The sequence below is a fragment of the Lasioglossum baleicum genome, chromosome 19, assembly GCF_051020765.1.
Source record: "Lasioglossum baleicum chromosome 19, iyLasBale1, whole genome shotgun sequence".
NCBI classification, from domain to species: domain Eukaryota; kingdom Metazoa; phylum Arthropoda; class Insecta; order Hymenoptera; family Halictidae; genus Lasioglossum; species Lasioglossum baleicum.
The window spans coordinates 7590861-7605021 of record NC_134947.1 but is presented as its reverse complement, the minus strand read 5'-3'; the positions used below and the strand labels follow the sequence as shown (position 1 = coordinate 7605021).

Here is a 14161-nt window from a genome sequence, read left to right as displayed (position 1 = left end):
AGCAAAAATCGTAAGAATCTGCGATTTAAATGAATCGCAAACCGTAAATTCCCATAGCTTTTTATCCGTCAGCCAATTTCAATGAAACTTTGTACATATATATAACTTGCTTAGATTTACAAAATACATGTATCAAATTTTCATTACAGACACAGACAAAACATTTAAAAATCGTGGTCTTTACTGTTCCCTTCGTAATTGCGACCAATAACAATTACAAAAAAAATTATTTACACATTAGCTAGTAAACTAACCACCCTTCTAATGTCTCAAAAAAATTCAAGTTGCTGAGACCAATTTTGAAAAATTTATTCGTTTTTAAAAGATGTATGAATACTTTGTACACCGACTTGTATATATGCAAAATAAAAATATCCTACATTGGTTGTGTGGGAAGCAGGACTAAAATAAAAATTGATTTCATCCCTTACTGATTTCGTTACGTTCGAAAGAACATCGCAATATTCTCAAATGTTTCTAATCTTTTACTGTTTTATATTTCACCCCGAAACCATTTCTTCATGAATGCATAAAGATCTGCAGTCTAGTTATATCCTCAAACTTCCAAATAGTGCTGAAATCTGAACGAACTGCTAGATCGGCTGCCACTACGCGTCGCGACGGTTTCTTACCGTCGGCGGTTGGATTAAAATAACAGAGCGAGTTCCGCGCGAGGCAGTGCGGAAAACAGATTCCAGAATGCTTGAAAATTAATGACGAACCGGAAAATCCCGTGTCGCCCGTTTAAAAATGATCCGCCACGCGTCGGCGTCGGCTGTTCCCGGCGGCGCGAACGAATTTCGTAAGGTATGCATGAAATTTTAATGAGCTCCACATTATATCAATACTAGTCGAATATCGCTTAATTATATACCGCGCAGCGATACGTCGCGTCCCGAATAGTTTAAAATTCCCGGATAAATACAACTGTGCCTCCGCTACTCCCGTTTCTTATTTAGGACATGCTGCATACTCTTCTTACGTAACCATTACGTATTAGAGCACCTACAGCTCCCTGCGGACGGTTTCCCTCGTACAGAGAAAAACTGATCGACAGATTTTCTCGGCTGGCGATCGTTAAGAATGCCAGCTGCGAAAGAATTCCGCGAGAAATTCGCGTCGCTCTATCGCTACGATAACTCCGCGCAGACAAAACCGACAGATATCCGAAACAGTCTAGCAATACTTGTTTCAATCCGCCGACAGTGTTTAACAAATTACCGAGAAGCCCTAGCGAAAACAACTTTTTCAAAACCACGCTTATATTAAATGAGCACTAAAAAGGAGAAGATAATTTTTTTACACATCGGCGACACCAAATAAAAGCGTGGAGCGCTAAACTACAGGGTGATTCACGCAATTGTTACAAGTCGTAACTCCGTTATTATTGCATTTATAAAAAAAAAAATGCCAAAGGAGAAAGATAAATGGTTCGAAGAGAACTACATCTGTAGGACTTTAAATTTTTTTAGATGCAGCAGTGCATGTGCAATTAACAATTGCATCATTTCTTTAAATAGAAATGCATATGTCCATTCTACGTTCATTCTACGAAAAAAAATGATTAGGGTACACATGGCAAAAAATTATTAGATCTCGAGATATTTTCAAAAAAATGTCTTTATTGAAGAAGATGCTCAAACGCTTCTCCATTACATTCTAAACATTTCTTATAACGTTTTTCTTTATTGTTTGCATAACTGCGTTTATACATCAATACGTTGGCCAGCCCGTTCACCTGATTTAAGTCCCCTTGACTTTTTTCTGTGGGGTTATTTGAAAGATAGAATTTATTCAAACCCCATAGATTCTGTAGAGAATCTGAGAGAAAGAATCATACTGGAATGTGCAGCAATAACGATAACAATGTGTGTAGATAATGATTTGTGCAAGATCTGAATTTATTGTTCAGTGGATCGATCGTATTTCAGCAGAATTAAACAAAATTTTACAATACTTAGGACGTCCGTGAATTTCTTTCGTTTTACAGTTACAAGGAAATAACTGGTTCGTTTGAATTTCTTAAATTGACAAGGTTCTTTTCGGATTTTGAGCAATTTGATCATACGTGCTTGAATAACGAAATGTTTTCAGTACTCCACCATGAAAGCGTATTTGTAATTTCAATAATTGTGAAAGCACAGGTCGGGAAGCCGCCATTTCCAGATCCATTAAATTGAATCATAGCTTAATCATGGAGAAATCTAATTCCCAACTCCCGTGCAATATATACAAGCTGTGGATGTTCGATTAACTTCTGTATTTCAGCGAGGAACATTACGATTAAAAGCAAACGTCTGTTCTTGTGAGACAAATCGACGCGAACTATGCGCGTCAGTTGGTTCAACGAATTGCGTTGTATCGTAACATCATCTTTAAATGGGTCGATGGAGTTTCAGCACAACTAAACAGCAATCATTTCGCAATATTTAGGTACAGAAAAAATGTGTGAATTTTACTCGAGGAGCCTCTGAAAAATGAAGAAGTAATAATTGACATGAGTCTCCTTTTAATAACAATATTTTTGAGGAAGTTCATCGATATTTAGATAGTACTACCTAGAAATCTGCGGAGGCTGTTTTCTCGTGACTAACATTTTTCTGGACACATCCGTCTCACAAATTAATATTTATCCACAATTCTTTACACTACACCACGATTTTAATTCAATAACTCAACGACAAGACGCGAGAGCTAGTGTTAACGCCGATTAGAAATACGAGTACAATTAATTTTGATTCACTTAATAACAAAAGCGTTTTATCTTGCAAAGAAACAGAATAACCGAAATTGTGAAAGACATATTTGCTTTTTCGGGAAAAAGTTGATCTAGTATCACACGATTAAAATGTTTCGATCGTCAATTTAATCCAATGTTAAACGAATGCGTAGAACTCCAGCACAATTGTGGAGGGATCAAAGATTTTAATCTGAGGAGCATGTGAAGTTTGAAGAAGTAATAATTGGGACGTGTATTTTATTAATAACCATAATTTTACGAGGGATGGTGCATTAACACTTGCATCATACCGTGAACCTCGAATTCTCCGAACTTTAATTCATCGTGACTAGTCAGTTCCATGAAGTCAATTTTATTAGTCATCCAGGACTGAACGAACGCAACAAATTCGAACAGAATTATTAGATGTGCAAATAAATTTCGGAGACGTCTTATCCAATCGGTCGTAACTTTAGTGTAAGTTAAATGGTGACGTTCTAAAGTGTCGATCTTCCGCTTGAAAGATATCCCGTTACACGCAACCGATGTCTCTTCGCCTCAGAAAGTTCGGTCAAATTCAGAAAGCTTGATCCGCCTCGAACCGAGCGAAGAAATCAAAAGACGCGGAATTGATGCAGCGACGTGACTGCTTCCTCGGTTTGAAAAGAGTAGTTTCGTGCACAAAATCATAATGGAGAAATCGTGATCTCTTCGTGATGAAGAAAATCATGGGTCAGCCCTGGTGAACCTTGCAAGTCCGCAGCAATATTCACGACAAAAAATTGTTGCTGCCACTTCAGTGGGATTTGAAAGGCGTCACACTTCGACCTGGCTAAACAATGACTGCGGATTTTTACGAGCAACATTTAACGAATGTATACGATGAACCGAAGAGAAAAGGACCTTTCACGGGTCAAGAGAGTAGGCACGTAATCCTGCGACACGGCAGTGCTCGGTCACATTCGGCACAAAGGACGAGGGACACTGTCGATGCGTTAGGAATGGAAGTCGTGTCGCATGCGGCATACTCCCCAGCCGTGGCCCCTGCAGACTATCATCTGTTCAGGTCGCTCTAGTCCGGGAAACATTACAACTCTATAGAAGAGGTCAGAAAATGCATTGATGACTTCGTAGCCAGGAAACCTACCATACTTCATGGGAAAAAGGTACCACGAAATGATGGCGAATGCTTCCCAACATAATCTTGCATAAAGACTCCTTCACACACCTCACATAAAGGAATCAAAGATTCGTATAATTAGCAGAGCGGACGAGGATTGAAGAAGCGATACCTAAGACTATGTTAATTACAACAATTTCAGTAAGAACGATCCACTAACATTTAAGGTCGTACCACCCAGAGCTCGTCGGAGGTTGCGTCTTCGTGACTAGCATTTTAGCGTTCGAGCTCTTCTTCCAGACAGCTACTTACCTACGTGATCCGATATTCAACTACGATTTTCATTCAACGACAAGATGACTAAGTACTCCGGCAAACACGCCAAGTAGTTCGAGCAGCATCCCGCCCGACATCACACGAATTTCCGTAACTCTTGCCCTTAAGAACTCGGCGGAAGTTACACCCCTCCAGCATCTGTGCGGATCATCGGCGACTACGTATCTAGCTCGCGATATTCGCGGCAGAATCTCGAACCAAGATAGAGACAGACAGATCGTCGGCCTCATATGAAAAATGCCCAAGTCCATTTTTTGTGAAAATTGGCTCTTCAGCTTCGCCTTGTTAGGTAGTTCAATTTCTACTTTTAAAATCTTTATAAATTTCCACTTTCAAATCAAGTTCTTCTTTAAATAGCGTTTAGGTATAAACATAGTTTGAAAAAATCTCATTGTAAAGCAAAATAGTTTCGCTTTAAGGGGCTAGATTCACGTTTCCAGGGTTGCAAAGATCTTCAGTAGTCAAAAGCACTAGATGAAAAGTCAATCTAGGTGGCAATCGCCCTCAAAAGTCTTATTGTTACGTTTTCGAGGGGTAATTTGCATTCGGAAGCGTACAGCTGCTCACGTAGCTGTTTTCATAAAGCTGCGATAGCAGTGTGCTTGCGAATAATGTAAATTGCGCCTTGAAAACGTAAAAATAGGACTTCTTATCTGACGCTTTCGACTACTGAAGACCCCATCTTTGCATTATGGAGAAATGCGAAGGCTTGAAATCCTTTTTTTTAAGGGGGAGGCTAAAACAGAGGGCGAACCCCCGTAAACACCCACCCCCGGGGTTTTCAACTAAGCAGTTGATGCCCGAGCTTATGAAGAACCAGGGGCCTCCACTTTTCGCATTGCTCCCAAGTTCCTCGTCCCTCGAGGCCCACTACCAGCGCCCTAGCAATCCTGTAAACAAGTCTACCCCCTTAATCGCCTGCTGTAAAATTTACCTGTTTGTACTTGGGCAATTTTGACATGAAGCCGACGATACAGGATCAACGATGTACGAGTTCTCGATGGGGTCTTACCTGATGCGAGTGATAATCAGTTCCCGCGCCGTTGGGGAATCTGTAACGGAAGGGGCTGTGCACGGGACAATTGACGCGGAATGGGCTCTCGCTGGATAACCTTGGCGGCGGATGTGTATGCGGGCCGTAGATGACACAGTCCATCGGCATGGGTCTTCCGGGAGCATGATCGAGGGGCCGACATGAGTAGTTGACGGTCGGCGGTCTCATGGGTGTGTGGTCGATCGGCCGGCATGTCGTTTGGTCCATGGAACGGCAGGGTGTCTGTTCCAGGGAACGGCAGGTCGGTTGGTCCATCGGCGGTCGTCCAGGGTGTTGCTCGTGAAGACGATGCTCGAGCATGCGGGAGACGTGTTCGACGGACCTGCACCCGTGATCGTGCATCCGGCCGAAGTGATGGTCGTGCATGTAGCTCGCGTGATCCTTTAGCCGGCACGGATGCTCTATGGCGCGCATTGCATGGTGCTCGATGTCGCTTCTCATCGGGCCGGAGGACATCGAGGACGAAGAGGCCGCTTGCGGATGATCGACCACCGCGGATCTCGGCTGCTCGGTGCGTATCTGTTCCATCGGCCTGGACATCGCCTCCAACGACCTGCTGGACTGATGATGTTCGACGGAGGCCCGCATAGGATCGGCGGACGGCTGCCGTATCACGGAGTCCATCGATCTCATGGACTCCATCGAGCGCATCGCCTCGGTGGAGCGCATGCTGTGCTCGATCGGCCGCATCGGCGACGGCTCGGTCGATCTACACGTTCTGCTCCAGCATCGCGGTATCGTGTTCGCACCGTCGCCCCCGCTGCCACCACCGATATTTCCACTGGCGGCGACACCATGACCTTGAGGCGGCCAGCCGACCCCGTACGGATCCATTTCCATCGCCTGGGAGACGGACCAAGGCGGCAAGACGGCTGGAACGCTCTCCGCCGTCTGTCTCGTTAGGCGAACGCTGATCGCCGCGTGGCTACCTTGCTACCCGGTGCCATGATCGCGATGATCCTCGCGTTCATGGCGGACACACCGACGGATAGAGAGAACAGATAGAGATTGCGAGAGAAACTCCGGATAGAGCTGATTGAGGGTTGACACGCACTCAAACACACACGCACTCGCGGACACGACCACGACGAAACTCGCGTACGATAAACCGAAAACCGGAACACGATCTCGCACCGAACGAAGCGGGAAGCGCAGAGAACGGAGGAGAGAGCCCGGAACTAAAGCGGACGCAGCATGCTGTCACTCGAGGATCACGCGGAGAAAGGAAAAGTTCGAACGAGGAAAGAAGCCGTAAGCGTGTCGAACGGCACTGAGAAGCTGACACATCGCGATGCTGCGCTCCCCAGCACTGAGCCTCGCGGCCTCGACTGCCGCGCAGTTCCTCCACGCAAACCAACCAACCAACCGACCGACCCACTACCCCCGACTACCATCCACCCACCGCCTAACTATCCGTCCCCCCACCCTGCTGGATCCGGCGCCGCGTCTCTCTGTCCCCCGTCTCCTCTCTCTCGCTTACGGCAGTGTGTCGCTACCCCTTTCCCACCACCCTGTAAACCTCTATCACTCTCTCTCGCTCTCCTTCATCCCTCTGGACCGCAATGTTCGCCCACCGTATCCAGTAACGTTCCCCTTCGTCCTTACCCCCTTCGACCCCCATCGCCCCCACTCCGTCCACGTCTCTCTCGTCCTCATCCTTCCCGTTCTTCCTGCCCCGCGAACAATCTCCGACCTCATCGGCAAGTCGCGCCACTGCCGCCTCTCTGCTACCTCTCTGCCGTTCCTCCTTCGCTACTTCTTTTCCCCATTTAATTCCTGTTCGGCTTTATCGGCAGACTCGGCGCTCCTTTGTCCCTCTATCAGCCAGCCTGGCGTGTTTCTATTTCTCCAGGGAGTTTCGGGAATGATTCACCAGCAGGGTGAGAGCTCCAACTCTCCCGGCGATACACACCGGGTAATCCTTTCGAGACGCGGCGCTCGAAATGGACACGATACCTCGATCGAGACTTGGCTGTCTACCTTCCTGGTGGACCGGTCGTCCATGGAAAGAACGCACGGAATTTTACGTGATCTCCTAGACCCCGGTTAACGCTAGTGGAATCTGTAGGTTCTGGAGGGACAGTGGGTCAGGACATTCAGCCCACTGGCAGACAGTTTCGGAACTGCAGGACCAAAAAATCACAGTTATAGAACTGACATGATATCACAACTGGACTGCAGATCTATATGGGTACCATAGTAGCCACATTCCATAGTAAGGACTAGAGCCACATAGTAGGTTCTGGAGGGACAGTGGGTCAGGACATTCAGCCCACTGGCAGACAGTTTCGGAACTGCAGGACCAAAAAATCACAGTTATAGAACTGACATGATATCACAACTGGACTGCAGATCTATATGGGTACCATAGTAGCCACATTCCATAGTAAGGACTAGAGCCACATAGTAGGTTCTGGAGGGACAGTGGGTCAGGACATTCAGCCCACTGGCAGACAGTTTCGGAACTGCAGGACCAAAAAATCACAGTTATAGAACCGACATGATATCACAACTGGACTGCAGACTTCTATGCAATATAAAAATTGTCTGCATCAGCTGTAAGGACCAGAGCCACGTTGGGATTCCATTCTTTCTTCAATAATTTCAGACAGTATCGACACTGTGAAACGCTTACAGTATTTTCGTCGCCTACTCATTTTTCTAGACCCCACTTAACGATAATAGAGTCTGTAGGTTCTGGAGGGACTGTGTCCCTGATTGGGCAATATGAGTTGAGTCGCTATCATCGTAGCAGGCGACTCTTCCTTGGAATACCAAGATGAGGTGATCGGCAGATGCCTAACCGAAAAGAAAAAGAACAACATTTATAGCGTCCTCAACCGCCTTCCGACATTCCCACGTCTAAGGCAAGGATCGCTAGATAGCCTTATTGAGGAGTCCTCTAGCGGGTCTAGGGTCTTCCCTCTCTCTTCTCATATTATTCAGAGCTCCCACATTGGTGATCTTAACGTGATGCAAACAATGGAAGAGGTTCTGGAGAGACAGTGGGTCAGAACAGACAGTTTCGGAACTGCAGAACCGAAAAATCACAGTTATAGAACCGACATGATATCATAACTGGACTGCAGATCTATATGCAATAAAAAAATTTGTCTCCATCAGCTGTAAGGACCAGAGCCACGTAGGGGTTCCATTCTTTCTTCAATAATTTCCCACAGTATCGACATCTGTGAAACTCTTCCAGTATTTTTATCGCCTACTCATTTGTCTTATAAATCCATCAAATCCGCGATCTACTTCCAGCAGTTACGACATTATTCCAGTCCTTCGTGGCCGTATCAATCAGAACCGACATTGACAACAGTTCGAAACAGTAATTTTCGGAACCCTTTCAGTTCCCGGGCTTCTCGCGAGAATTTCACCGAACGTGAAATTGAACCGTGGATTACAGTACCTGCAGCGCGAAGTAGGGTTATCAGAGGGCCCATAAGTTTCCGTGTGCCATCGTCTCGCGGACGAATGACAGGTTACACGCCGCCAGGACGATAAACGGGGTTGCACAGTTGAAAATAGAGCGGCGGACGTTGCGTGTTGCATGCGTTAAAAGCGCGCGCGAATGAAAAACACCGCCGATCGATTGTTCCACGGTAGGTGGCTCTCGCGGTGCTGCGTCATCATTCTACATACATGGTAACCCCGATTTCCAGATACATTCGGAATTGATCTGATATACACACGCCGCGCCGCGGCGGGACAGCCGGCTGATTATGCTCGAGTGTTTGAATTCAATTATGCCGCCCCTGGGCTGCCACGGTTTCGGGAAGAACAGGACATTGTTCCATGCCACACCGCCAATAGAGGACAAATAAGCGAAGCAGGCGTCTTGCGATCTAATTGCAGTTTGTCCCCGTTGTTCGAGACACGCGTGAACACCACGCGCTACGCATCCTCATTTTCTGATACGCGGTGATAAAGCGTCTCTGTAATTACTAGACTGCGGATTTTACGGGTTTGCGGCAACAATGGATGCATGCAATTTAAAACAGTAAAAAGATTAAGACGATTTAAGAAGATCCATATGTTATTTCCAATTTCCTGAATTCGTTAAAGATTGGAAGACATTTTGACTGCTCTTTATACTTTACCGGACTCAAAATTTGTGCCTTTCTGTATGGATTCTAGTAGATTTGTACCCGGGGCGGCTGCCGATCGAAGTCTCGATCGTGTAGGAGCAATGGCTCAAGAGTTATGCTTGCTTAAAGTTGAACATTTTTGACAGTTAAGGGCACCGCCATATTAATTTATAGTGACAGTGGCGCGCCGCTTACTGACTAGGTTAGGATTAGGTCGCGGAGGAGGGGTGGCAAGGACCGGCGCGGCGGTTCTGCTCGGTAAGCGGCTCGCGGTCGTCACTACGAATATGGCGGCGCCCTTATCTGTCAAAATGCTGAACTTTAAGCGACCATAACTCCTGAACCATTGATCCTAGAGGATCGAAACTTCGATCTACATCCGCGTCAGGTACGAAGCTACTGGATTACATACCAAATACATCATAATTGACGAACAAAAATGTTATTTTGCATAAGTAAAGGTCGGAAAGCCGACGACTGATCGGCGGATTCATTCAGAAAATTGGGATATTTGTACTTTGACCATTAAATTCGATCATACAGTCGGTGTACAAGGTATTCGTACACATCTTAAAAACGAATAACTTTTTTAAAAATTGGATCCAACATTACGACTAAAAGCGAAGGTTACACGAGAGTCAACAACTGGAAACATGAAACGTCGGCGCGTGTTACACTCGGATAATGTCCCTCGAAGGTTCAGCAAATCACACAGCAAACAAATGAAGTTGTTACAAAAGAGTTTCATAAATCTGAAGTGACAGCGAGACTTGAAAAAAATCGAGGTAACAAGAGAATTCAGATTTCGCCGTAACCTGCCTGAATTCCGGCCATCTTGTCGGACATTTCACGGCGGCAGTGCGCAATACTTCATCCCTTTCAGTGGATAAACAGCTGCACCCGTATTCTACCTAAACTCTATCGTTCCTTATCGAGCCGGCTGCCGATAAAGGGTAAAAGGCGTTGATAGATCGATGGTCCTGGGCAACAAGTGTTGAGAAATCTTACTGCGCGAAAGATACGGGAAACGGAGACGTAGTGGAGTATGTGAAGACGTCTCGGTTTGAAAAAGACGGAGCACTTGGAGCTTTACATCGCGCGTGGGAATAAGATTATCTTTGCGCCTAGCTGCCCCCGGAGCCCCTATGATTTATGACATTTGTTTCTCGAACTTGCCGCGAATTCGAAGAACGCGTTCATGCGCCATCGGCCTTGTCTCGCAGCTGCCGCGGAATATTGTTCACCTGGACGATAGGACAGCGGTTTAACTCGGTACTCGATTAAGTAGGCGACGAAGCCGTGCGATTCACAGTTGATTGGAACCATAGGATTCGATAATAACCTCCTCATGCCCCATTGTAACATGGTTAACCCCAATTTCTACTAGGAACTGTCGGTTTACTGCGAAGTTGCAGCTTATCACGCTTCTTTAGAAGGTAAAACAGTCTTGTAATTGAGCAAAACGAAATTAATTATACCAGAAAGTCTATTCCAACCTTTCTTGAATTTGATACGACTTCCACTCCTAACGCACCGACAGTGTCCCTCGTCCTTTGCGCAGAATGTGACCGAGCACTGCCGTGTCGCAGGATTACGTGCCTACTCCCTTGGCCCGTGAAAGGTCCTTTTCTCTTCGGTTCATCGTATACATTCGTTAAATGTTACTCGTAGAAATCCGCAGTCATTGTTTAGCCAGGTCGAAGTGTGACGCCTTTCAAATCCCACTGAAGTGGCAGCAACAATTTTTTGTCGTGAATATTGCTGTGGACTTGCAAGGTTCACCAGGGCTGACCCATGATTTTCTTCATCACGAAGAGATCATGATTTCTCCATTATGATTTTGTGCACGAAACTACTCTTTTCAAACCGAGGAAGCAGTCACGTCGCTGTATCAATTCCGCGTCTTTTGATTTCTTCGCTCGGTTCGAGGGGGATCAAGCTTTCTGAATTTGACCGAACTTTCTGAGGCGAAGAGACATCGGTTGCGTGTAAGGGGATATCTTTCAAGCGGAAGATCGACACTATAGAACGTCACCATTTAACTTACACTAAAGTTACGACCGATTGGATAAGACGTCTCCGAAATTTATTTGCACACCTAATAATTCTGCTCGAATTAGTTGCGTTCGTTCAGTCCTGGATGACTAATAAAATTGACTTCATGGAACTGACTAGTCACGATGAATTGAAGTTCAGAGAATTCGAGGTACACGGTACGATGCAAGTGTTAATGCACCATCCCTCCTAAAATTATGGTTTTTAACAAAATACACGTCCCAATTATTATTTCTTCAAACTTCACGTGCTCCTCAGATTAAAATCTTTGATCCCTCCTCAATTGTGCTGGAGTTCTACGCATTCGTTTAACATTGGATTAAATTGACGATCGAAACATTTTAATCGTGTGATACTAGATCAACTTTTTCCCGAAAAAGCAAATATATCTTTTACAATTTCGGTTATCCTGTTTCTTTGCAAGATAAAACGCTTTTGTTATTAAGTGAATCAAAATTAATTATACTCGTGTTTCTAATCGGCGTTTACACTTGCTCTCGCGTCTTGTCGTTGAGTTATTGAATTAAAATCGTGGTGTAGTGTAAAGAATTGTAGATAAATATTAATTTGTGAGACGGATGTGCCCAGAAAAATGGTAGTCACGAGAAAACAACCTCCTCAGATTTCTAGGTAGTACTATCTAAATATCGATGAACTTCCTCGAAAATATTGTTATTAAAAGGAGACTCATGTCAATTATTACTTCTTCATTTTTCAGAGGCTCCTCGAGTAAAATTCACACATTTTTTCTGTACCTAAATATTGCGAAATGATTGCCGTTTAGTTGTGCTGAAACTCCATCGACCCATTTAAAGATGATGTTACGATACAACGCAATTCGTTGAACCAACTGACGCGCATAGTTCGCGTCGATTTGTCTCACAAGAACAGACCTTTGCTTTTAATCGTAATGTTCCTCGCTGAAATACAGAAGTTAATCGAACATCCACAGCTTGTATATATTGCACGCGAGTTGGGAATTAGATTTCTCCATGATTAAGCTATGATCCTATTTAATGGATCTGGAAATGACGGCTTCCCGACCTGTGCTTTCACAATTATTGAAATTACAAATACGCTTTCATGGTGGGGTACTGAAAATATTTCGTTATTCAAGCACGTATGATCAAATTGCTCAAACTCCGAAAAGAACCTTGTCAATTTAACAAACTCAAACGAACCAGTTATTTTCTTGTAACTGTAAAACGAAAGAAATTCACGGACGTCCTAAGTATTGTAAAATTTTGTTTAATTCTGCTGAAATACGATCGATCCACTGAACAATAAATTCAGATCTTGTAAAACTCCCGATAATACTAAAAACTATATCATGTCACCAATATTTCATGGCCAGACTGCGGATCTTTATGCATATTCATGGCTTCTGGAAATTTTCAAAAACTGCTAGAATATAAATTTCCAGAGAATTCCGTACGATTTTTATTTATTTTCGAACCGTGAAACTACTACCACTGAAAATGAGATTTTACATGATACCACTTTCGTTCAAGTCGACTAGAAAAAAGGAAAAATTGCATAAACATGCGCAGTCTATTCGTGATATAAATTTCTATGGACTTAACCATTCGGGGACGACATCAGTACATCATACTAAGAATATTTTTACACATTAGCGACCGGTGATTATTGGTTCGTGGCTAAATACTTTTTAACACTAAACCTACCGAGCACTAAAAGCGATAAAAATGTTTTAGCTTTTAAAAACGACATGACTCTATTCATTTAGATTGTTTGCCATTTTTATTACAATACGTGCTTGGATAAAGAAATCGGTCGAAACAATTTCCATGTAAGCAACTTAATAATTTGAATAATTGTGAAATTAAAAGTATAAAACAAGTCGTTTCACCGGCAGTGGTAGGTTTACTGTTAACGGAACCTTCAACAGTGACAGCAATTCTCATTGTGGACTAACAAGCACCGTCAATAACGTCATCTAATACATTCATTTAAGGTTGTACTGTAAAAGAAAATTTCTGTCCATCGCAAAATAAAAATCATTTTGATCTTCGAAAAGTTAAAATGCCAGACAGCGGATCTTTTTGCAAGATACTAATATTTTAGCCGAATTGCAACAATATGGATCAATATGGTCAACAACGACATCTAATACATTCATTTCAGATTGTACTGTAAAAGAAAATTTCTGTACCTCGCAAAATAAAAATCATTTTGATCTTCGAAAAGTTAAAACGCCAGACAGCGGATCTTTTTGCAAGATAACAATATTCTAGCCGAATTGCAACAATATGGATCAATATGGTCAACAACGTCATCTAATACATTCATTTAAAATTGTACTGTAAAAGAAAATTTCTGTCCCTCGCAAAATAAAAATCATTTTGATCTTCGAAAAGTTAAAATGCCAGACAGCGGATCTTTTTGCAAGATAATAATATTCTAGCCGAATTGCAACAATATGGATCAATATGGTCAATAACGTCATCTAATACATTCATTTAAGATTGTACTGTAAAAGAAAATTTCTGTCCCTCACAAAATAAAAATCATTTTGATCTTCGAAAAGTTAAAACGCCAGACAGCGGATCTTTTTGCAAGATAACAATATTCTAGCCGAATTGCAACAATATGGATCAATATGGTCAACAACGTCATCTAATACATTCATTTCAGATTGTACTGTAAAAGAAAATTTCTGTACCTCGCAAAATAAAAATCATTTTGATCTTCGAAAAGTTAAAATGCCAGACAGCGGATCTTTTTGCAAGATAATAATATTCTAGCCGAATTGCAACAATATG

The 14161-nt window shown here is 43.5% G+C and overlaps 1 protein-coding gene across 9 annotated transcripts in view; it reads right to left on the bottom strand.

Annotated features, from left to right (window-relative positions):
* The window catches only part of Cask (peripheral plasma membrane protein CASK), a 601001-nt gene that overhangs the window by 390980 nt on the left and 195860 nt on the right, over nucleotides 1-14161 (bottom strand). Inside the window, exon 1 of one of the 9 annotated variants that reach the window (XM_076443717.1) lies at nucleotides 5188-6811. The exons of the other annotated variants lie outside the window; for them this stretch is intronic. Coding sequence (XP_076299832.1) covers nucleotides 5188-6069 — 882 coding nt within the window. The 5' untranslated portion in view covers nucleotides 6070-6811. Of the gene's footprint in view, nucleotides 1-5187; nucleotides 6812-14161 lie in introns of those variants that run through there. 9 annotated transcript variants of the gene reach the window in all.